The sequence below is a fragment of the Phascolarctos cinereus genome, unplaced genomic scaffold (genome assembly GCF_003287225.1).
Source record: "Phascolarctos cinereus isolate Bilbo 61053 unplaced genomic scaffold, phaCin_HiC Scaffold_4;HRSCAF=312, whole genome shotgun sequence".
Taxonomy (NCBI): Eukaryota; Metazoa; Chordata; class Mammalia; order Diprotodontia; family Phascolarctidae; genus Phascolarctos; species Phascolarctos cinereus.
This window is the reverse complement of record NW_027555847.1, coordinates 108,504,837-108,529,934: the sequence shown is the minus strand read 5'-3', so window position 1 is coordinate 108,529,934 and position 25,098 is coordinate 108,504,837. Positions and strand designations below refer to the sequence as shown.

Here is a 25,098-nt window from a genome sequence, read left to right as displayed (position 1 = left end):
GGGAACCAATTCTGAGTCAATTACAATAATCTCAGTGAGAGTTGATGACATCCTGAACAAACGTGTTATCTGTGTGAGTAGAAAGAAGAGGTCAGATGAGAGAAATGTGTGAGTAGAAATTGTAAGATTTGGCATCTTAGTTATAAATGGTGAAGGAGTATGAAGAATTGAAGATAATACCAAGGTTATGAACCTGACCAACTGGGTTTAGAAGAGGAGTATCTTTGGGGTAGAAGATTATGAGTTCTCTTTTTGACTCATTGAGTTAGAGTTTTCTCCCGAATATACATTTTGAGTGTCCAATGGGAAATTGATCCAGGGTTGAAACTCAGGGGAGAGATTATGACTGCATATATAGATCAGGGGTTATTGGCATGGAGATGATAGTTAAATCCATGGGAACAGATGAAGTTACCAAATGATAAAGTATATACACAGAAGAGTAATGGTTCTGGGACAGAGCTCTGGAGAGCAGCCACTTACATCATCCGATCTGAATGATGAACTATTCAAAGCTACAGTGGAGTTCTTTAATGAGAGGACAACCAGGAGAGATTAGTGTCCAAAAGACTTGGAGAAGAGAGAGTATCTAGGAGGTGAGGGTGGTCAGAAGTGTCAAATGCAGTAGATTGATCAAGAAGGGTGAGTTTAGATTAAAGGCCAGTATATATAAACACACATTCTACATATATTTACTTAAACATTCATTGAGTAAATGAATGAAAAAAGCATGTAAGTACTTACTATGTGCCAAACATGATGCTGAATGCTAAGGATTCAAAAAGAGAGAATATATTCCCTGCCACCAAGGATCTTAAATTCTAATGGAGAAGACAACACATATATTAGAGGAATGATGTCCAGCAAGTGGCATTTTGTTTTGGAAAGTTTAATTAGAACCATAAGGGAGTAGTTTGACACATTCTTTCCGGGAAGGGATGAGATCAAGTATATATGAAGCATATACATATATAGTGTATATTAAGTGTACATGGCCTTGACAGAGACAGGTATAAAGGAAGAATAGTGGGTGTTTATTTCACTTAGATTGTGAAATGAGGAGAGGAAAAGAGATAATGTGCCTTTTTTTTTGGGTAAAATATGAGATGAGTTCCTCTGCTAAGAGATATACGGGAAGGGGATATGGTAGGAGGCTTGAGGAAAGGAAGGTTTGAAACATTTGTTGTTCTGAGTGGGATGGAGAATCGATAAGGAGGAGTAAAATGACTATAAATGTGTAGTGGGCTCAAAACAGTTGTGTCACTTTTGGTCCCACTCCATTCCTCAACACATGATTAGAAAGAAAGAATGTGAATAGTGGAAGGTAATATGGGTTTGGTGTCTTACAAGGTATGGATAGTGATAACACAAGGGAGCAAGGATTCAAGCAAAGAGGTTATTTTAGAGTTGAACTAGTTTAGAAAGTGGTTGATGTAGGGAGAGAAAAAAGTGTAGCCAGAGTAGGAGTTGTGACCTGGGGACAATACTGAGAGATAGAGTGATTGGAGATCATGCTGAAGATGAAGAAGAAGTTTAAGAGGGACAAAACACAGGGAGAGATGAAATGATGGAGCTTATGACTGGATAGAGTTCTGGAACATGTAAGTAGAACACTTATCAAGAGTATTACCATGCTTGTGTAGCTGAGTTGAAGTGGAGGAATAGGTCATGGATTGAGGAGTTGGAAGGTGAAGATATGTGAACGAACATCAGCATAAATCTTGATATTCCTTAGAATGAGGGCAGCAGTTTGGGTAGATGATAACTGTAGAATCTCCTATTTGCAAGGGACTAAAGAGGCCACCTTATTCTGTACCTGAAAAAAGCATCACTTCTTTAGCATCCCCAAGAAGTTATTTCTTCAAGATTTAGGAAGGGAAAACTTACTGTCTCCCTAGGCAGTTTACTTTTGGATAACTCAAGTTGTTATCATAACTTACATTTTTGTAATGTTTGATTCTCATAATTGGGAGTCAGTTACTGAACAGTGAGGAAGGAGAAAGATTGTCCTGTGAGTGGGATCTGGATTGGGGGATAAGATTAGTTCTAGTGAACCTCAGAGGAGGAGAGGTTGCTTAGGTGATCGTGGTGGGGGGGTGGTGGTTGAATTTACAGTGGAGAGCAAGGAAGTTAGGTGGCACAATGGATACAGGGATGGGCTTAGAGTTGGGGCTCCTGCCCCAGACACTTAATAGCTGTGTGACTCTGGTTAGTCTTTTAACTTTCCTCAACCTCATGTACTTAATCTGTAAAAGGAAAGAGTTGGACATAATGGCCTCTCAAGGCTTTTGCAGCTATAAATTGATGATCTTCTGATTATTCAGACTTGTCCTCTGGGACCAATGAGTTGGTATATGAGAAAATGTGGAAAAAAGTTCTGGAAAGGACAGAATTGAATAAGAGGAAGAAACTGAACTGGCTTGCATTTGAGAACTTATGGAGTGGTTGCAGTGATCCCAGACTGGCATCAAAAGCTGTACTATTTTACACCAGTAGTTTTCTGGTGATGCTTTCATGCTGTGTGTCATGGGCTGCATTCAACATAGAATAAAAATTTGGGGTTTTACCAGATTACAGAGAGTATAAGTTTATGAGCAGTAATAACTTACTTAGTTCATGTAAGTAAAGTTGGAATCTTTTTGATCATTACGGTGAATTCTTTTATGAGGCCATTTTTGTTTGTAACTATTGAAATAAGGAACATTTCTTTTATGTGTGTATGTATTTTCAGAGTAAGGATTCATTATAGTTTGAAAGTTGATTATTTAAAACATTTAAATTCTTTAATCTATGTTGAAATGATTTTTAATATTTGTTACCAAGAAAGTAACTAAGTAGAGATAACTTATTTGACGTTTGTGAAACTTAGGAGGGAATGAATTATTGTTAATTTCTATAGATCCCTTTTACCACGCTTATTTATCTTAAGTCTAAGAGGATTTAAAGGCCAGCTAGGCTGTAGTTGCTCAAATGCTGGAGGAAAGAAGGTGCTATACCACTAATGAATCAATTAATCAGCCAATAAGTATTTATTAAGCTCTAGGCACTCTGTTAGGTACTAAGGATACAGTGATAAAAGTAAAACCATCCCTGCCCTCAAAAAAGCTTATGTTTTACTGGGGAGATTGTTTGTGTATGTATGTGTGTGTATGACTATAGACCAGAGAGTTTTAAGACTGAAAAGCCATTGAAGACATCATCTTCATTTTATAGATGAGGGAACTAATGTAGAAAGAAGTTAAGTGACTTAATGAAGACTCATAGTGCTAGTCAGTGTTTAAGGAGCAATTTGAGACAAAGTCTTCCTGATTCCAAGTACAGTTCCCTATTCACCACCATACCATTCCTATCAAGACAACATATAAAGCAGGCAACGTAATGTTGTACAGGAAAGGCTAAGTATTAGTACCTGGGGAGATCTAGAATGACCTTCCATAGAAGGTAGCATTTGAGAAGAACCTCAGACATATCCAAGATCACATATTATTATCTTTCTTGCCAACCTTCACCTCTTCCAAACTTTGCTGTTTCTGTGAAGGTACCCATTTTTCTAATGTTTTATTGTGTAATCTCAGCATGATTCTGGACTTTCTCACCCTATATATCTAGTCAGTTGCAAAATCTTTCTGCTTCTATTCTTAAGACGTCTTTTGCATCTGACTGTTTGTTCTCTTTACTCACACAGCTATTATCTTAGTTTAGCTCTCATGACTTCTCTCCTATATTATTGCAACAGCCTTCTATTTTGACTCCATACCTCACATTTCTTTCAAAATGAAAGATACTTTTCTTTACTCCAGATCTGAACATGTGACTCCCCATCTCAATCAATTCCAGTGACTTCTTATTGCCTCTAGGATAACATATAAATTTCTCTGCTTAGTTTTAAAACCATATATAACCTGGCTTCAATTTATTTTTCTGGTGTCATTGGACATTATTCTCCTTTCTGAGCTCCATTGTCCTGCCAGATTGACATTTTCTCTGTTCTTCATGCATGACACTTCATCCATCTTCCGATCTCTATGACTTTGCAGTGGTTGTCCTCCATGCCTCAAATATACTCCCTCCTTGCCATATAAAGTCCTTTTCTTCCCTTAAGATGCAGCTCAGGAACCATCTTCGTCTTGAAGCCTTTCTTTGTCTTTTGAATTGTTAGTGTGCTCCCTCTCAAACTACTTTGTATATATTAACTTTATGTTTAATATGTACTTGTTTTCTCTTTTAATGCAATGTAAACTTCTTTTGAGTAGGGATTGTTTCATCCTTTGTACTTGTATCCTCAACATTCAGTACAGCAACTGGCGTGTAATAGATAGTTGATAAATACTTATTGTTGATTGATGAGCTTTATAACCATTTCCCTTTCAAATTAAAAAAATAAAACTGTAAAGAGCTCATCTCTGATTTTGTCTCCCCCCCCCCGCCCATATTCTTGGTGTGAGGTTTTAAAGGAAATAGTGACTTGGTGAATTAAAGTAATAGTTACCTATGCCTATACTAATTTTGGAAAATAATAATTTTTACTTATTGGGCATCTTGAATACAAATATCGACACTTATAAATTTGAAGTTTAAAAATGTGTTTTTTTTTCAGGCAGCTACTATGAAAGTGAAGAAATTAGAGGAAAATATTGAAGCAGAAAGAGCAGCACACCTGGAATCCAAATTTAATTCTGAAATTATCCAGGTAAAACAGTCCAACAATTTTCTGTGTAATTCCTTAAATTATGTATTTAGGAAATAAAATTATGAACCCAAGACCTGAATTTTGAGAGAATCACTCTGACATAGTGGATAGATTACTGATTTTGTACTAAGAGGACTCCAAGTCAGCTCCTGCCTCTGATGCTACCTTGGTCACCTTGGGCAAGTAAGTTAGCCTCTTTGGGCCTCTCTTTCTTCATCTATAAAATTGGAATTCTGGACTAGATGAGTCCCCTTTAGCTCCAAATCTGTTATTGTTTTCCTTAGTTCATTTATTGAAACTATTCATTTATTAAAAATTGATACATTTTGTTTGGATGTAACACACATATATCTCTCTGCCTTATGACAGGCTATTTTCTCATGCTTATAATGTATGTCTTCCTTACCTCTCCCTTTGAGAATCTTGTTTCCTTTAAAGCTTAGTTCAAACTCTACCTCCTACTTAAAGTCTTAACTGTTCTCTCCCAATTTTGGTCTCTCTCTCTCTCTCATCTCCAAATTACCAGGTATTTATTTTGTATATGTTTTGTATGTATTTATTCCATGTATGTATTGTTTCCCCTTATCCAATATAAACTTTGGGGCAGGAATTTTTTCATTTTTGTCTTTGTATTCCCATTGCTTAGCACAGAACCTGTTATATAGTAGGCATTTAGTAAATGCTTATGGATTGGATCTGTTGATTGATTTCCAGTAAATACTTGAATAATCTTATTCTACAATATTCAGTTTGGGAAAAAATTCATTTTTTAAAACCAAAAAGTTAACAGCATGATACTTACACTGAATATTGTATTTGATGACAGTTTTATTGGCTATCTGTGTTTCCAGTACTTTACTTTTACTCTTTTTATATGTTTTTCTTTTGGTCCTATTTTTTTTTCCTTTCCCCACTCTGTCACTTCATAGGAGGCTTTACAGGTTTCTTTGTATTCTTAATATTTTTCATTCCTTATCTCCAGTTACATACCATTACACTTATAGTTATTTATTCAATTGTAGCCTCAATTATTGGGCTACCATTTGGTTTCTAGATTTTGATTATCACAAATAATTTCAATATGTACATTTTTGTGCCTGTGGACCTTTTCTGGTAGCATAGTCCTAGTAGTGGAGTGTTTCTGTCAAGGCCAACTTTTCTGATTTTGAACATTTTTCCAGACTGTTTGAAAAAGTTCATAATGGCACCAGCAGTGGATTAGCATGCCTATTCTATATAGCCTTTACAACAATGAATTTTCCCACCCTTTCTAGCTTGTTAGTGATAAAAAAATAAGACCTTGGAGTTGTTTTCTTTGTTTCTTTTTTACGAATTTTGCAAGTAACAACAAATATTTCCATATACAAAACATTGAAAAGTGAATTTTCATTATAACATATTTATTTTACTTTTATCTTGAATCACTATAACTATCCCTCTATCTTCTTCCCCCTGCCCCCAATCTCCCATTTATTTTTGTATTTATATTCCCATTGGACTTTAGAGCAGTTAGGGATAAATTGAGATGTCACCAGGAAACATGACACAGTGGATTAGGCAGAGTGGAAAAATAACCCTCTCTTGCAACAAATAAGCATATTTATACAAAGTGAATTTATACATTGGCTTTTTCTCAGAATACATGTCTCATTCTGCCCGTCTTTTTTAAAAAAAAATATTAGTTTTTAGTTTTCAACATTCACTTCTATAAGATTTTGAGTTTTAAATTTTCTCTCCCTCCTATCCCCCCTCCCTAAGATGGCATGCAATCTGATATAGGCTATACATGTACAATCATATTAAACATATTTCCACATTTTTCATGTTGTAAAGAAGAATTAGAACCAAAGGGAAAAATCATGAGAAGGAAGAAACCAAAAAAAAAAAAAAGAGAGAAAATAGTATGCTTCGATATGCATTCAGACTTCGTAGTTCTTTTTCTGGATGTGAATAGCATGTTTCATCATGAGTCTTTTGGAATTGTCTTAGATCCTTGTATTGCTGAGAAGGCTTAAGTCTATCAAAGTTGGTCATCACACAATGTGGCTGTTACTGTGTACATTGTTCTCCTGGTTCTGTTTACTTCACTAGCATCAGTTCATGTAAGTCTTTCCAGGTTTTTCTGAAGTCTGCCTGCTCATCATTTCTTATGGAACAGTAGTATTCCATTACATTCATATACCACAACTTGTTCAGCCATTCCCAAATTGATTGGCATCCCCTCATTTTCTAATTCTTTGCCACCACAGAAAGAGGTGCTATAAATATTTTTGTACATGTAGGTCCTTCTCCAATTTTTATGATCTCTTTGGGATACAGACCTAGAAGTGGTATTGCTGGGTGAAAGGGTATGCACATTTTTATAACCCTTTGGGCATAGTTCCAAATTGTTCTCCAAAATGGTTGTATCAGTTCACAACTCCACCAACAATACATTAGTGTTATAATTTTCCCACATCTTCTCCAACATTTATCATTTTCCTATTTTGTCACGTTAGCTAATCTGATAGATGTGATGTCAGAGTTGTTTTAATTTTCATTTCTCTAATCAATAGTGATTTTGAGCATTTTCTTCATATGACTAGATAACTTTAATTTCTTCATCTGAAAACTGCCTGTTCATATCTTTGACCATTTATCAATTGGGGAATGACTTGTATTCTGATAGAGTTTACTAAGTTCTCTATATATTTTAGGAATGATCTGCAAGTCTGCTATAGTGATGATTGGTCATTGCCTTGTTCAGAGTCCATCAGAGTTCTTAAATCTCAGGATTGTTTTCAGTTGTATTTCTCTGATTATTAATGATTTTGAACATTTTTTCATTTGATCATATATAATTTCTATTTTTTTCTTTTTGAAAATCACATCCTTTGATCACTTTCTTTACGAATGGCTCTTTAATCTCTTATATTTGTATCAGTTTCCTATAATTATTCAGTCAGGTTTTAATCTGATATATTTAATGTAAATGGTTTTCCTAATCCATAATTTTTATTCTAGATGGACTGATTTTATTTCTGTAAGAACTTTTAATTATATTAAAATTTAAATTAATTTAAGTTAATGTTTAATTTTTCCAGTGGTTCTTGTCAAATAGTCACTTACCCAGTAGTTTTCTTTTTGGGGTTATTGAACACTATACTGTTATTCACATTTCTTTTCAGGTAATACTTACCTAATACATTTCATTGATCTACTTAAAAAAAGTGTTTATCCAGTACGAGATAGTTGTTGTAATTCCTGCTTTGTAAGATAGTTTGAAATCTAGCAGCACTAGACTCCTCCCTTTCCTTTTTAAACACATTAAAACATGGTTTTAAGAAAAAACAACAATAATTAGATATAAGACAAAAGGGAACACGTAGTAGTCCTTACTTTCACAATAAACATTCCATAATATCAGTTGCAACCTTCTGTTTAAAACTTCTAGCCTAGTTGCAGTAGGAGCTCTGATAAAGTCTAGAACAGTAGTATCAAATCATAATAGAAATGGGACAGTAATCTATATACAAAGTTACCTGTGGAAGGCATACTGACAGTTTTAAAAGGAGGTAATAATAATAATAATAATAATAATAATATTATTATTATTATAATAGCTAACATTTATATAACACTTACTATGTGCCAGGCACTGTGCTAAGCATTTACAATTATTTTCTCATGTAATCTCTACAACACTTTTGGGAGATAAGGTCTGTTTTCTGATGAGAAAACTGAGGCAGACAGAGACTAAGTGATTTTGCACTTAGGTACTAAGCATCTAAGGCTGGATTTGCATTCAGGTCTTCTTGACTCCATGTCCACCACTTTATCCACTGTATCACCTAAGTTTATCTATTTTTAATATATGTTTATTTGTTTCCCAATTTGGTTTTAATCTGATTTGGGCTGTACTGAAGAGTGTTGTGAGTTGCATGTGGCCCAATGGCCATGTTTGAAACCTCTGGTGCAGCACTATCTCTTGCTGACCGGGAGCCATAGGACATGTTTCAGCATTTGGAGAGTTCTGAAATTCAGAAGTCCTAAGATCCTCCAGAAAAGTAATTTTTCCTGCCTAGTTTCATTTCAGTAGAGGTCTATAAATCTAGTAGCTAGTCTAGAAGATAAAAAGTTTAATTAGCATCAGCTGATGGGCTGTATCCTCAACATTTAGCCTGGTAGCTACTCTAAGGAAGTAGAGTGAGAGGTGGAAATGTGTAGAGTTTTAAACAGCCTTAGAGTGATGTTGTTTAGTTGTTTTTCAGTCAAGTCCAACTCCTCATGACCTCATTTTGGGTTTTCTTAGCAGAGATACTGGAGTGGTTTACCATTTCCTTCTCTAGCTCATTTTACAGATGTGGAAACTGGGGCAAACAGGGTTAAGTGACTTGCCCAGGGTCACACAGCTGGTAAATATCTGAGACCAAATTTGAACTCAGGAAAATGAGTCAGACCCGGTGCTCTATCCACTGCACCACCCTAGTGCCTGTAGGATGATGTTATTGAAATGAGCCCATCAGGTAAAGCTACTCAACCACTTTCCTAACTTGTTAGGTTAAGTACTAGGGACAGGATGTCACATGATTTTTGGGAGAATGTCTTAACCTTGGGGTTGGAAGATATTTGACCTTGGGGGTTTAGGATTTGCCAAAGCTCAGGTTGGTTCCAGTGGGAATGTTTTCTCTGTAGTTAATCCCATCGGAATATCCTCCTCCTGGGGGGAGTTCTCTAAGGTAGTGGAGGCCTCCTGCCAGCTAGGCAGCTAGATGGCACAGTGTATAGAGTGCTTGGCCTGGAGTCAGGAAGACTCCTCTTTGTGAGTTCAAATCTGGCCTCAGACACTTATGAGCTTAACCCTATTCTCCTCAGTTCCTCATCTCTACAATGAACTTGAAGAGGTCTAGGACTTTGGGGGTGCTGCTGGGAACCCCAAGAATGTGACACTGGGCTCTGTCTGAAAGAATTCAACTCAAATCTTCTTTCAGCCAGAGGAAAAGTTTATTAGTGACAAATCACTTAGGCCAGGTAATGCCCGTGAGGACGAGCGGGCATGAGAAAGGCTCAGCTTTTGGGGCTTGAGAGATTCTTAACCCAGTAACGCCTGTGGTGACGAGCAGGCATGAGAGGTCCTCAGCCTTTTGGGCTTGAGATTCTCAGCCTCTGAATGGGGGCAGGGTAGATCTTATATACTAAAGTGACTTTGGGTGGCCAGAGAAGGGTCTGGGAAAATGGTCTGGGAAAAGGGTCTGGGTGAGAATTCTGATTGGAATGTCTAAGAGATTGAATAGACAATGGGAATAGATAATGAAGGAAGTGAATGAGATCAAAAAGGTGGGGCTAGGGCTTTCAGAGGGAAATAAGGGGAGTTGACAAGGGGAGTTGATAAGGAACCTAAAATGGGAGCCTGATTCTTTTTTAGGGTGAGGGGCAAAGGCACATCTGAATAAGATTAAAAGGTAGGCTAAGGCTTTCAAAGGGAGATGAGAGGCTGGGACCTGTAGACAAATGGGAGCCAGATTCCCTTTGGGTCAAGGGTCGAAGACCTCAGCTTGGGCCACACCCCATCAATCTGGAGAAGGAAATGGCAAACCACTCCAATGTCTTTCACAATAAAACCCCAAATATGGTTGGTCACTGAAGAGTCTGATGAGGCTAAAATGATTCATGAAATGTTTGCCTTATTTCTCACTTTTTGTTACCTCTCTGCTGAGATGATGGAGTGATGGGATCTGGACCCTGAATTTTCCCATGCATTTTAGCAACCCAGTTCCTGGGACCTTCGCTCCTTACCCCAAAGGATTTTGGGTCTCATTTGTTTGAGGAGGGAATGATGAGGTGATGGCACCTGGACCCCTAAAAGGAAAAGACTATATTTTTGAAAGCTATCCAGTCCATGGATTTTCCTACACAACCCAGTCCCTAGTATCTTACCTGAGGCATCTGGCCCAGCCCAGCCCACCTAGATACACAATAGTCCTTTCACTGTGGCTCTCTGACCCAGCCCTGACCACTTAATTCCTTTCACTATATGTACCTGGGCCCTCTAGTCTGTTTACCACTCCTTAATCCTATTAAAATCTTTTCACTACCCTTTTTCCTTTTTTTTTTTTATCCTCATCAAGCTGCAGATTCACTTAGAATCTAGCCCACTTCTATTGGCATTACAATAAACTGCCACCTTGACTGAAAGAAGGCTTGAGTGCTCGAATTCTTTCCAGGCAGACTTGCCCTGTACTCTTACATTTCGGGGTTCTTAACACCTCAAACTGCATCATATTTTGGTGGCTTGTATGAGAATTGCCTGGCCCCATCAAGCCCTCCTCCAGTGAAGGCCTGAAGCTACATAAGTCTCTTCTCTCTATCCCTTTTTTGCTGTGCAGTTGAGGTCAATCTCCACGCACCTAGGAAGGCTTGGAGGTGCTTTTTGAGCCTGACACTCTGAGGCTTCAGTCCAGACAGACAGTTATGAGGCCATCTTGGAACTGGGCACACCTTCCATTGTATAGGGGATGCCATGTCTGGAAGTGTATGCCCAATTCTCTCAATTCTCTAGGATGCTAGGACATTGGGAAAACTGCAGCTGCTTTTTGGTTTCCTGAAGCTTACTCCTACATCTTTGGATCCTCCTTCATGGAGGGACTCCCATGCCCACACCTGCGCCTGCCAGATGCTCTGTCTCTTCTGGTGTCATGGCCACCAGATCCTCAGCCTTGAAGCTGGACTCGGAGGTATTTCCCCGAGATTTGTCCCTAGTTTAGAACTGGAAAAAGCTTGGTCTCTGAGACCTTGAAAAGGAAAACTTTGTGCCTGGCCTCAATATGATCTAGAGGATCAAGAAAAATTGTGTGATTTGTGCAGGGATTTCTGACAAGCTTTTCTAAGCTTTTGAATTTTCCTCATAATTACCCTGTAAGTACCCTGTCTCTTCATCTGTTCTGTTTCTTCTTCCTATAGTCCAGGCTCTGACCAGGCTAAGGCTACAGTGAAAAGTTAGAATAGCTGAAAAAAACATCTTAGCAGATTCTGAAGGTTTTGAGATTGATCATTAAGGAGTTTTGAAATATCTCTTTACAATCCTGATCACTCTCTTTTCCCTGCTGCCTTCCCTTGAGTCAAGCGGGTATCTTACTTTAGGGACTGCAAACAGCTCTGTGTTTTCCTGTTAACCCCTCTCATCCCAGATCAGACTAAGAGAAGAGAGTGCTGGAGAGTGGTAGGGAATTTACGGCACCCCTCCCCCACCTGAGAATTCACCTAGCAGCTACAGTGGGGCCCCAGCAATGTCCCTCACCCTGGGCACCCTGTAGCCCACCCAGAAAGCCTGAAAGTATCACCCAGGTTCGTTGTATCCTGCCCCCAGCAGCTGTGGGGAGAGAGGAAAGTGAAATGGGTCAAGGCAGCACAAGGTAGGAAGTCAGACAGCCTTTGCACTGGGTAAGCCTACTCTTTTAAAGTTATAGTTTTAACATGTTAATAGATGAGATGCTAATTCCCTGTGTAAAGTAATTGGGAAATACATTCAACAAGATTGAAGTCACCTGATTGGTAATAGGTTTGTTTCAAGTTTCAAACTGGTAAACTTTTGTATAAGTTATATCAAGCTACTTTTTATAACTTCAAGGTTATTAGTGTATGAAATGAGAGAAACTAAAAAGACAGTGGAAAAATTGCTTACCTGCTAATCCTGTCTTATTATGTTTTGTAACTGCTGTTTAGAAAACTGGGTATTTTCGCCTTAGCCTATAGTTAAGATGAAGTTGCAGCTAAAACAATTTGACTTTCACATATGAAAATTGTAAGATTGTTAACTAAGATATTTGGGTTATTTTCAATGCTGGGACCTAAAACTGGTAATTAATTACTCTGTGTGTGTGTGTGTGTGTGTGTGTGTGTGTGTGTGTGTGTGTGTGTGTAAAGGAGGGGATGAGGTGAAAGCCTCATTCATATTAGTTTTGTCCATTCAGAGCAGTCCTCAGGGCTAGTCAAAAGGCAGAGCCCACAGCAGCTCAAAGGGTATATGGGGTGGATAAGTCAGGAGTCTCTGTTGATCCCCCCTATTTTGTAGACTGCCAAAAGAGCTTATTTGGGTTATAAAGTTCCTGAACAATGAACTTGTCTTTCTGAGAGTTTGCAAGTATATAGAAATGATCTCTTACGATTGGCTTTTACACCAGGACAAATTTAAAAATGAGATGTAAGTCCTGGTAAATTTTTTCTAAGCTGTGATTAGTGAAACTTGTTTGAGATAAAAGCTCATGGGACTGTAACTGATTTTGAATTGTCTAATGGATCATAATTATCTATCCATAATTAATAGTCAGTAATCACCATCTGAGAGAAATGCCACAAGCTACTCAGAGAGAATGTGATATAGATGGAGATCTACATCTGGAAAAGCTGAGAGGACAATTTTAGCCTCAGTCTAAGATGGGATCTTCCTGGCTCAGTTTCCGCATTGTGTCCCTTTGAAAAGGAATGTTACTCATCTGGCAATTCCTGAGTCTGGCTATGAGGTGGAATTGATGAATCATATCCCTGCTCTATCCTTTTATAGTAAATTTCTATAATCAGATCAAATGGTCAGTAAAAGATATGAGCACAATGCAAGTATGTGAGATCCTGCTGTTTTGACCTGAATGTGTATCCATATCCCAAACAACTGGGTAAATTAATACTTGGGCTTTGTCATCTGTTGCTTGCATAGTCATGTGAACTATTATCCCATAGACTAAGGCTAGGAAAATAAAATGTGTTTTAAGATCTAAGCTATTCAGCCTAAAATTACATTCCTTTCTATATCCTAAACAACTTAGTAATTGAGGTGTTTTTTTTAATTAATTACTGAAATTAAATCAGAAAATGAAATCAGAAACATCTTCAGTTTGGTTTGGGGATGAGAATTTCAGTGAAATCAGTCTCTCATAAGCAAATTCATTTGTGTTACTATTGAACCCTGGGGTGGAAAACTTCTACCTGAAGAGGTGTTGTTACTTCCCAGTAGCATCTGATGCTCCTAAAGGAATTGGAATCAGAGTGGAAACATGTGAATGTGAATGATTCCAATGGGGTTCTTGCTTTCTTTCTTTGTTTTCCCTCATTCTGACATCACTTTTAATTCTCCCTATATTTGGGCCCTCCATATTGTAGATTTTTGTCTTCCAGACTACAGGCCATTCACCTGCAGTTGGTAGCAAAAGTTGGTACCAGCCTATGTTCCTCCATCTTGCCCTGGATTCAACCTGTGCTTGGTTCCAGTCAGCCTCCTTTCCTGGACTTCCTTGAGGCAAGGACAGCTCCATGGCCCTTGCCAGCAGGAAGCAATTTCAGAAGCTGAGACCTTTGTCCCTCACCCCAAAAGATTTTGGATCCCATTTGTTTGAGGGGGGAATGATGGGGTGATGGGACCTGGACCCCTAAAAGGCTTTCCTTGTCTTTGGAAGCAGCCTAGTCCCCAGTGTGTCCATACTGGCAGTTGCCTGAGGCACCTGGCCCTTACCAGCCCACCTAGATACTCTGTAATCCTTTTAATACCCCTTTTACGGCAGCTCTCTATCACTTAACTCCTTTCATTTTCTGCAACTAGCCTTATCACACCTTAATCCCATCTAGACCCTTTCATTTTTTGCCCCTGGCCCACCCCAGGCTAATTACCACTCCTTAATTCCATTAAGATCTTTTCACTGACCTTTTCCTCCTTTTTCTGTTATATAAGTATCAATCTCACCCCCATTAAATTGCAGATTCCCTAAGAATCTCAAACTCCTATTGGCATCACAGATTTACTAGGAAATGTTGGTGTCTGTTGGTGTCACAATAAACCTCACTATTTTTACTAAAAGAAAACTTGAGTGATTGAATTCTTCCCCCCCTTTATATTTTTGAGTTCCTAGCACCCCAAACCACAACAGAGAGACTAGAGGAAAATGTCCTGGTCGGTATTCTGAAATCACAATTGCTATCTGGATCAGATATCTAAAGTTTTTCAGTGCTGTTTTCCTTTACATAATTGTAGTTGTCATGTAAATTGTTCTTTTGGTATTGTTATTTCTCACTATATCTATTCATAAAAGGCTTATATATGTTTCTGAATTCTTTATGTTTGTCATTTTTTAATGGTACAATATAATTTTATTGCATTTATTTTCTGGGGAGTTAATGTATTATAGTGAGTGGGTTGGGAGTGGTATAGTGGTATAGTGAGTTGGCTTGGAAGCTAGGAATACTCAATTTAAGTTTTGCCTCTTACACATACTAGTGGATTCTAGGCAAGTTGCTTATTGTTTCAGTGCCCAAGGCAAGTCTTTGAGACTATAAGTTTTGATCTGCATTGATAGAAGCAAGTTTCTTCATTGGATGCTTTTTCCCTATAACCAGTGAAATTACATGTGCTGTCTAAAAAGTGTTCATATACCATGATTTAAAAAAAAAACATTTTCCAGTGAATGGTCACCCATTTTGATTCCAGTTTTTTGCTACTACAAAAAATGCTGCTGTAATTATTTTTGTATATGTGAGGTTTTTTTCTTTGTCTTTTACCTTTTTTTAGTTATACACCTTAATAATGGAATCCCCAGGTCAGTACATATGTACAGCTTAATGACTTTTTAGTATAACTTCAAATTATTTTCCTGAACCATTGAGCCAGTTCACAACTCCACCAACAGTGTGTTAACAGGCTTATCTTCTGACAGCTCCTCTAACATTTCCCATTTTTGTCTTTTGTCATCTTTGACCAATCTGAATGATGTGAGATTAAAACAAAAGTTTTTAAAATTTTCATCTACTGTTATTAGTGATTTGGAGAATTCTTTTTTTGAGTTTTTTAATAGCTTGTGTTTCTTATTTGAAAACTACTTGTTAATATTTTTTGACTCTTTATTGTTAAATGACTGTTTTTCTTGTATATTTGTATTCATTCCAAATATAACTTGGATATCAAATGTTTATAAGAGATATTGTCTCTAAAGATTTTTCCCATTTAACTCCTTTCTAATTCTAGCTGCAGTGATTTTGTTAGTACAAAAGCTAATACAAAAGGTCATATATAATCAAAGTTTTCAATTTTACTTTCTTTGGTCACCTTTATCCCTTGTTTACTTAACATTTCTCTCCTAGTACATATAAGGTACCTCTTACTGGCTGTCACTATTGAAACCCAGTTTTCTGTCTCTTATTCCCATCTTCTATATTCCAATCCCTCAACGTCTCACTATAAAGGTAACTTTCCCTTCTGCTGTACTCTTTGGGATATCTGTTCCATAAGTAACAAACTTGATTTTATCTTAAACCTTTTCCTTTCCTACCCTTTCCATCTTCTTGCACCCATTTAGATTTGGCTCCCTTCTAATTATTTGGCATGCTTGGCTACCCTTTCCAATAATGGTTGCACTTTCATTCATATCCTACAACTCATTGGTTGAGATTGGGGAGTTGGAATACTCCTTATGCATCATTGCTACTTCCAGACTCTCCATCTTTTGTAACACTCAGGAGCCTCTCCTTTGATTGAGGTTCACTCAATCCATATTTATTACCCAGTCAAGATTCTGCTATCTGCTTCAGGAAACTTAGAAACTTAATGAGTTCAGTCTTTCCTTCCCAACTTTTGCCCCCATTCTAGGGGATTTCAATATATATTCCTTCAAACGCCGTAAGTGCCCAGTTCCTCATCTTACTCTTTTTTATACAATCTACTCCTACATGTTACCTCACTTATAGAGATAGTCATAATCCTTAATCTTTCCAACACCCACGTATGTTCCACTTGTATGTTCATCCTCCCAGTGCCTCAGGCTCATGATTTAGGAGTCATTTGGGATTCTTTACTATCATTCACTCTTCCATACTCAAGCTGTTGTCAGGGCCTATCAATTTAACTTTTGCAGCATCTCTCCAATATGCCCCCTTCTCTCCTCTGACACTGCCACCACCCTAGTTCAGGGCCTCATCACGTCATGCCTTGATTACTGCAATAGCCTGCTGGCAGGTCTCCTTGCCTCACCATTCTAATACATACTCCATTCAGCTACTAATGTAATTTTCCTAAAGTGCCCTTACTTAGTAAACTTCAGTGACTTCCTATGGCCACCAGGAGCAAATGTAAAATGTTCTCTTTGTCATTCAAAGCCCTTCATACCCTATCCCCCCCTGCCTTTCCAGTTTTCTTACACTTTACTCTTCAACATGTACTTGTCAATCTAGTGACACCAGCTTCCTAGCTTTTCCTGAGCAAGACATTCTATCTCTCTAATGTGAGCATTTCTCTGGTTCACCCCCAAGCCAGGAATATTCTCCCTCCTCTGCTCCAACTACCTACCTCCCTGGCTTACTTGAAGTCCCAAATAAAATCCTATCTTCTACAGGAAGCCTTTCTAAACCCCTCTTAATTATTCCCTATTTATGCTGTATATAGCTTGCTTTGAATAAATTTGTTTGCTTGTGATCTCCCACATTAGATCATAAGCTCCTTGAGGGCAGGGATGATCTTTTGGCTCTTTTTGTATCCCCAGCACTTAGGACAGTAACTGGCACATAGTAGGCACTTAATAAATGTTTATTGAATGAATGAATTCTCTGATCATCCACTTGAATTTCGTTAGACATTTCGCCTTTTCCTCTATCAGAATTGTTTCTCTTTGTGTCTTTGGACTTTTTTTTGGTGAGTTTCCAATCCCTTCTCTCCTAGCATCTTCTGTATATTTCAGGCTGAGCAAGATGCTGCTTGTTTCTTCTGTGAACTCTTTGAAATCTGTTCTCTTAAAATCTTGAGCATACATATCCCTATACATGGCTTTTTTCTCCTATCATAAATTCTAAGATGGAATAATCAGTTATTCAGGGGTAACTGATTATTCTATCTTTTCCACTGCCATCATCTCTCAACCACTTCCTCATGAAAATCAGAAACAGAAAAAAATCTCTCCTTGTTGGTTCTAACACCTTTTAAAAGGTGAAATATTCCTTAAGAGAAGTCAAGAAATTATTAGTGGCTCTGTTTTCAGCAGAGAAAAAGCTTCAACATTTGCCTAGAAAACTGAAGACACTCATCATTACTAAATTATGGATCCTTGCCTGGCTTGGTATTCTCTTTCCTGCATTTATCTTTTTCCTCTTTCTGGCCCTGTGATCTTTTGCATAGTCTCAATATTGCTTTTGTTTTTGCTTCTTTTGACCTTCATGCAAATGGTCTCCATCCTATTTCCCCATTCTGGTTCCCAGATAAACTCATGAGTATATCTTATTAATATACAAATCCATCATTCTCTTTTTTACCTATATTATTTTTTGAATAACATATGCTCTTCCAGAACCATGTCAACTGTGCATTTTATCTCTAGAACATCTGTGAGATCAGGTTTGCATCTGTTCACTGAGATCTTTGTTGTCAATAGTATAAAGGATGTAAATATTTAGAGCAGGCTGATGTTTGTAAATTATCTTCTACAATAAATATCTTTACAATCACACATTTGCTGGAATGTATAGAAATTACAAGTTGTCTATATTTGTTCAAATAATAGATAGTATTTATCAAAAAAATTGACTCTACTTCAGAATGCAGGCTTAATAGCTCTTTTCTAACCAGGAACATCTCATGACTATGAGAAGATCACACAAAGTTTCTTGAGAAACAAAACCACAAAAATAACTTGTAGAGAGGCTCCATTACTATTAATATCAAATGAGGATTAAAAACATGAGATATATGTTCAAAGTTGTTCACTGCTATCATTTGTACCTCCTATGGAAGATATAAATGAAAATTAAATTCTGTACATATCATACGCTCCTCCAGATGTTAGTGTTTGTAACTGATCAATCAACACTGTGATTAGTACTGGAGATACAAAAAGGGGCAAAAGACAGTCCTTGCTCTCAAGGAACTTATAATCTAATGTGCAAACAAATCTTTGAAAAACAAGTTATATACAAGACTGCAAGAGAAAATGCTCAAAGCCAAGAGATGGAGTGTCTTTTTCATGGAATAATAGGAGGCTAGCCTCCCTGGATCAAAGAGTATGTGGTGGGTATTAAGTTGTAAGAAGATTGCAAAGGTAGGAAGGGCTTAGATTATGAAAGGCTTTGAATGTCAGAGGATTTTGTATTTGATCCTGGTAGCAATAGGGTCTACTGGAGTTTATTGAATGGGAGGGAGGGAGTGTGTGACCTGGTTGGACCTGCCCTTTAGACTTTGGTGTCTGAATGGAGGATAGATTGGAATGGGGAGAGTATATGAGACAGGCATATCCACTGGCAGGCTTTTGCAGTGTTTCAGGTGTGAGATGTTGAGGTCCTACACTAGAGAGGTGGCATTGACAGAGGTCAGTTGAGAGGTTGGGGCTTGAGAGGTAGATTTAAAAGTCATCAGAATAAAGATGGTATTTAAATCTATGGGTGCTGATGAGATCACCAAGTGAATTAATATAGGGGAGAAGTGAAAAAAGCTCAGGACAGAACCCTGAAGACACCTACAGTGAGTGGTCATATTAGCAAAAAGAGAACCAGGAGAGAGTGGGGCCCTAAAAGCCTAGAGAGAAAAGGGTATCAAGGAGCACAGGGTGATCAACAATATCAAAGGCTATAGACAGGACAAGGATGAATAATGACAACTGACATTCATATAATTCTTTTTTTTTTTTTTACTTTTAAAAAATTTTCACATTAGTCATGTTGTAAACGTTCTTTTAATTCTTGAAAGTTTGAAAAGTTTTTCACCCACATTATCTCATTTGTTTTTGTAACAGAACAATCTTGAGTAAGTAGTGCAATTTTCATTCCCATTTTACAAATAAAGAAGCTGAGACTCACTGAGTTTAAATAACTGGCTCATGGTTGTGCAACTAGTAAGTGTCAAAGACAATATTCAGACCCAAGTCTTCATGACTCCAAGGCCATAACTCTAGTCACTGTACCATTATCCAAACTAAGCCATGTAGTACCCTGGGTTAGTACATCAGTATATCCAGTGATCTCATTTTCCCAAGTAGCTTTAAGTTGCTCTGGGAGTTGTCTGAGAGGCTATTAGGTTTTCAGACTTAGGAGAAGAAGTCAAATTTTTAGGGAAAAAACTGTCCCTTGTTTTTGTTATCATCTTTTTCATTTTAGTGCTTCTGTATTAAATCTTAAAACCTTATAAACATAATATTTGTAATGTATAGCTCTGCGTATGGAATTAAAACTAAAATATATTTTTTTACCTGCCTATTGCCTATAGATTGGCCTCCTAAGTAGTTATTATTAATGATGTTAATTAGCTAATATTGCCTTCTGAGAATATGAAAATTTCTTTTGTGAATATTTATGTCTCAGCATTAAGTTTAAGATTACATTACTTCCGAATGTATAATGCTTTAACTCTTCATTGAATCTGTGATCTTAACTACATAGGTATTCCCTCCGTTGGCATTAATTGCAATGTATCCATACTTTCCTGTCTTGTGTATCTCTTGTCTAGTTTCTTCCTTAGATTCTCCAATAAGGATCCAGCAACTGACCTGGATTTTTTCCTATAGGTCTTTTTGCAATGAATATGTACTATTGCCTGACTTAAGTTCATCATCTGTCATCCCTTGTTATTACCACACTACAGGGGAGCCCTGATTTCTTTTGTCTTTTTTTAAAAAATAATTTTTATTAATGTCTTTTACATTACCCAGATTTTTCCCACTTTCTCTTTCCCCTTCTAGGGAACCATTCTGCATAACAAATAATATTTTCTAAGGAAATAAAAAAAGTAGTAAGAGAAAAAAAGTTAAAGAAACCAATCAATACATCCAAAAGGTCTGAGAATATATGAAATGTTCCACATCTGTGGAACTGTCTTTGCAAAGTAGTTTCTTCACAAATATCTTCTTTGGAGCTGTGCTAATTTTCCTACTTATTTTGAACAATCTTGTCAGGTTTTTAATAATTTTTCTCTTTCTTCATCCTCTGTAACAGATGTTGGTATTTAAACTTTAATTATCTTTAGGTTAGTCTGTTTTTCTTCTTTTCCTTCACTCCCAAATTTTATGAGAAAATGACCTAGTGTCCATGACATGATGTTTCTTGTTGTATATGAATGGTGAAACCAAAATCTTTGTTTTCTTCTCCAAGGAATACTTATGTTGTATCATTCAATTTAGTTTGAACTTCATTTTGTCTTTTTTTTAATCCATCTACAGAGTAGCAATGCAGATTTTGTCCAATTTTTTCAATACTTTGTCTATTTATTTTCACAGGATAAGGATATCACCTTTCAAGTATACTTCAAGTATATACAGTAAAATTAATGTTTGTAGTTGGTCTAAAAATAATAACTCTTGTACTCTGTCTCCTTTTGTGCCATTCCATTATGATCACATTGGAAATGGAGGGGGGAGTATTTCTTGTTTATTTTTTCTATGGGCTGTTGTGGTGGGTTGTGTGAACAGCATTACTAGCCAAGCTCCTAAGTTGATAAGATTACATACATATTCATGTTTTTCAGAGTTAACATGGCCAATAAATTCATCACCAAACGGCCAACATCCTGGTGATGAATCTATACATGTTTATCTAAGTTGCTTTGTAGATAGCAGACTCAGTCTATTTCTAGGACTTCTACTTTTAAGTCTTTTCAGCATGGTAGAACTTGAGAAGTTTTAATTCTGTTGTTTTAGATTTTTCAAACCCAGGGGCACCTTCATACCTGGAGAACATATTGGAATAGGAGTTATGGGAAAATATATATTATGGCAATCATTATTTTTGAGTGCTGACATTAGAACGGAATGAAATGTAATATAAGGAAATGTATTTATTTCCAGGAGGAAAATTAACCTTAGTAGCTCTAGCAAGTTTAAAAATGCTGCTTTAATTGTCTACTTTCTCGATTTCCAAAATCAAACAAGATATTAAGAACTATTAAGATGACAAAAAAGTATTTGAGCTGGGAAAGTACAATAAAGATTTCAAAGTTATTTTCAAGTCTAATAGAAAAATAATATTCCTCCATGAAAATTTGAGTAATTCTTTAATGAAAGCATACCAGTATACCACATGAACAATTATGTGTTTTTGTTTAATAATGTATTTGTAATGTAGTTGTAATTTTCTTTTGTAAAGTGTGTATGTATGTATATGCCTCCATATATGTTTGATAGTTTTCAAATTGTTTCAAATTCTTTGGTATTCTCATTTAAGTAAAAAGTTTAGACTGTTTTTTAAAAAAATGATGACTATCAAAGTTAATATAGAATTATGACAGAAATACGTGGAAACTTAGTTAATTCAAAATTGTGGTTCCTATGAATGTCACAGTGTATCATTGTGATTATGAATATTAAGTCCTTAATATTAGGAAATAGATTATGTGTTGGCTGCTCAGGTTTAAGGGACTGTAGCTATTTTCCAGTTCATTGCTACAACAGAGAAAAAGGCAAAAGGTTAACACTTTATCCATTATTCTCTTAATACTACACATGTATTTTCTAGGGACATAAACATTTTTTTTTAGCTAAAAAAAGCCTCAATTTTTTGAGGCAAGCAAATGAGATTGCCACATTTAGATGATAATATGAAAAAGCTTAATTCTGTAATTGGTTATTAAGTATATTTGTTAAAACAATCTGTTGTATTTGAAGTTTGTATATGAAAATTAGTAACTGAAATATGACTTGGCTGAAGTACTGATAAGTTAACAAAAGAATTTTTTCAATTTGATTTTTCAACTTGATGGTTTCCCCTTTATAATTAAGAATAACTTTATAATATGATGGTATTTCCAGGAGAAGATATTTTCTAATATTCTATTTTAATTTTCTAGGATTAGACTGGTTTAAAAGAAAGCAATAAAAATGAAGGAAAATTATTGTTAATGTTAACAAAATCAAAATGGAAAATCTCCTACAAATTGAGCCAGTATTTCTTTTTCCTGATCCTTCATTCAGATTTAGAATATTTTAATAATGATTTTAAATAGTTACTTTAAATTTTTTAGCAACTTGTTTTTAAATTGAAAAATTTTATAATTGCAAAGTAATGCATTTAAAAGATAAGAGATCTTTTCAATCAACTGCAGAAATTTCTTGAAGTGTTTGTAAGATAGATACTGTGTCATTTCTTTGTTGACAAACTATTTTATATTTTCGTGATGCAGAAGAGAAATATTAGAATGGATTAATATTAAAGCCTGTCACACCATTAAGAAGCCTTTCACTTCTTTGTACTGCAATTAATTCCCCCTCTTTATTATTACTGTTACCTTCATTATTACCAATAATTCTAGTAACAATAACATTAAACCAAATACAGGTAGAATTGAAAGAGAAGCTATTTTTTGCTTGCTTTTCCTTTAGAAAACAAAGTGGCAAGCAAGGTGTGTTTGGATGAATACTAACTTACTGTTGACAAAGTATTATGCTTGATTTAAGTTTGATGATAGCTTTTCTCAGCTTGGTTTAATTATTGTTTTTTTTTTTGTCACCTGGTAGTTAAGAATTCGAGACCTCGAAGGAGCCTTGCAAGTAGAAAAGGTGAGCCAAGCAGAAGCTGTGGCTGATTTGGAAATGATCAGGAATGAGTTCAAAGAAGTTGAAAGTGCATATGAGCGAGAAAAGCATAATTCACAAGAGACCTTTGCAAAACTAAAAATGTAAGTTATTTTACAGTAACATTTTCTAAATTGTTATAAAGATTTTATGAAACATGCAGAAGTATGATTGTGTAGTTGTTTCCTGACGGTGTTCTCATTAATGAGAGTGAAAGATTGTATAAACCAAACGCTTAGCTTACTACCTACTTATATTGTTTTTTTTTGATGTTCAGAGTATCATATGTCATCTAGTCAAAATGTAATTTTAAGCTTCAAGCTCTTTTTTTTTTTGGTGTATCCTGTTAATTACATTGGGTATTCCTGTAGAAAAGTACCACTTTACCATTAAACTCTTAATTGATCATGGATGGAAATACAATACTGTTGAAGCTTACTTTAAGTAGTATATTTGACTTCCATAATCTTTAAGAACAGTCATTCTCAACTATCATTCCCTGATGCTGAGATTGCTAATATAATAAATATTATGGTACTGTTGCTATCTTTAAGCAACCTCATTGCCAACTTTATCATTTTATTAAAACTGTTCTTTTCAAGGTCTTAATTGTAAAATCCAAAACCTTTTTCTTATTCCTATTCTTCGTTGTCTTCTCCATAACGTTTAACACTTTGGGCTGCTCTCTCCTTCTGGATACTGTCTCCTCATTTGTGCTACATGGCACTAGTTTTTCCTCTTAGTTGTTTGATTTTTTTTGTCACGTTTGGTGATTTCTTTTTCTCCTTAAAATCCATGGGTATTCCCCAAGGCACAGCCATTTTTACTCTATTTTCTCTCTGAGAATTAAGAAATTTTCCACTATCAGGATTTGGGAAAGATAGAACTTTGTATTTTTTCTAAATTATTGAGAGTATAATTAAAAACTATTTCGATTTATCTAAATATTAGATTTTACGTTGTTGAAATTTATGTTCTGTCTAATGCCATTTTTCACCAAACTCCTATACTGTTTTCAGTTGTTAGGTGGCGTAGTGGATAAAGTGCTTGGCCTGGAGTTTGGAAGACCTGAGTTCAAGTATGACCTTGGGTCCTTCCTAGCTCTGTGATCTTGGGCAAGCCACTTAACCTCTAAGTTTGTCTGTTTCCTCATTTGTAAAATGGGGAATAGTAATAGCACTTACCTCCCAGGGTTGTTGTGAACATTGGTTGTTGTGAGCATCAAATGAGATAGTTTTTGTAAAAGCACACAGTGCCTGGCACATAGTAGGCTTTCTATAAATGCTAGCTTTTATTGTAATTAAATGTTGTTATATTAAGCAGTTTTTTAAACTGTTTTATTTAAATATATTTCTTCCACAGTAAGTTGCACTCTTTGTTTTATGGAATGCTATTCTGCTATTTGTATTTGATTCTCAATTTTGCTTATCTAATAATCTATTTTCCTGGTCAACTTTTTTATGAATCTGTCAGCATATATCACTATAGTTACTTGTTCCAGGGGTGAACATTATAATCCATTCATAATCTTCTCCTCTTGTGTGACTCTTGTTCCTGCCATCCTATAAATCTTCTGCAGGGTTCCTACCCAGTGTGCACGAAGCTTTCCTCTAGGTCTCTGAACATAATGTGTGATGCCAACATAGCATGGGGACTGTCTATCTGTTGTTATCCCTTACTCTTGCTACATTACTAGCTCACCTCTGTTTACAGCCATAGATCTTATCTTTTTTTTTTACAATTTCTTTTGATCAAATTGTTGTTGCTCTTGTGCCACACACAACTCATTTCACAGATTGTAGTATCAGAGGAAGAATGTTAAAAAGCTGGATTTTTGTTTCAGGGAGAAACTTGGAGTCATTATAAGTACTGTATAATTCTTCAGATGCAATTCAGCTCACTTTCTTCTATTTT

The 25,098-nt window shown here is 36.2% G+C and overlaps 1 protein-coding gene across 5 annotated transcripts in view; it reads left to right on the top strand.

Moving 5' to 3' along the window:
• CCDC171 (coiled-coil domain containing 171) overlaps positions 1-25,098 on the top strand; it is a 501,148-nt gene that overhangs the window by 117,251 nt on the left and 358,799 nt on the right. For all 5 annotated transcript variants that reach the window (XM_020969724.2, XM_020969718.2, XM_020969719.2 and 2 more), the window contains 2 exons: positions 4,598-4,690; positions 23,128-23,288. In XM_020969724.2, the coding sequence (XP_020825383.1) occupies positions 4,598-4,690; positions 23,128-23,288 (254 nt within the window). The remainder of the gene's footprint in view (positions 1-4,597; positions 4,691-23,127; positions 23,289-25,098) is intronic.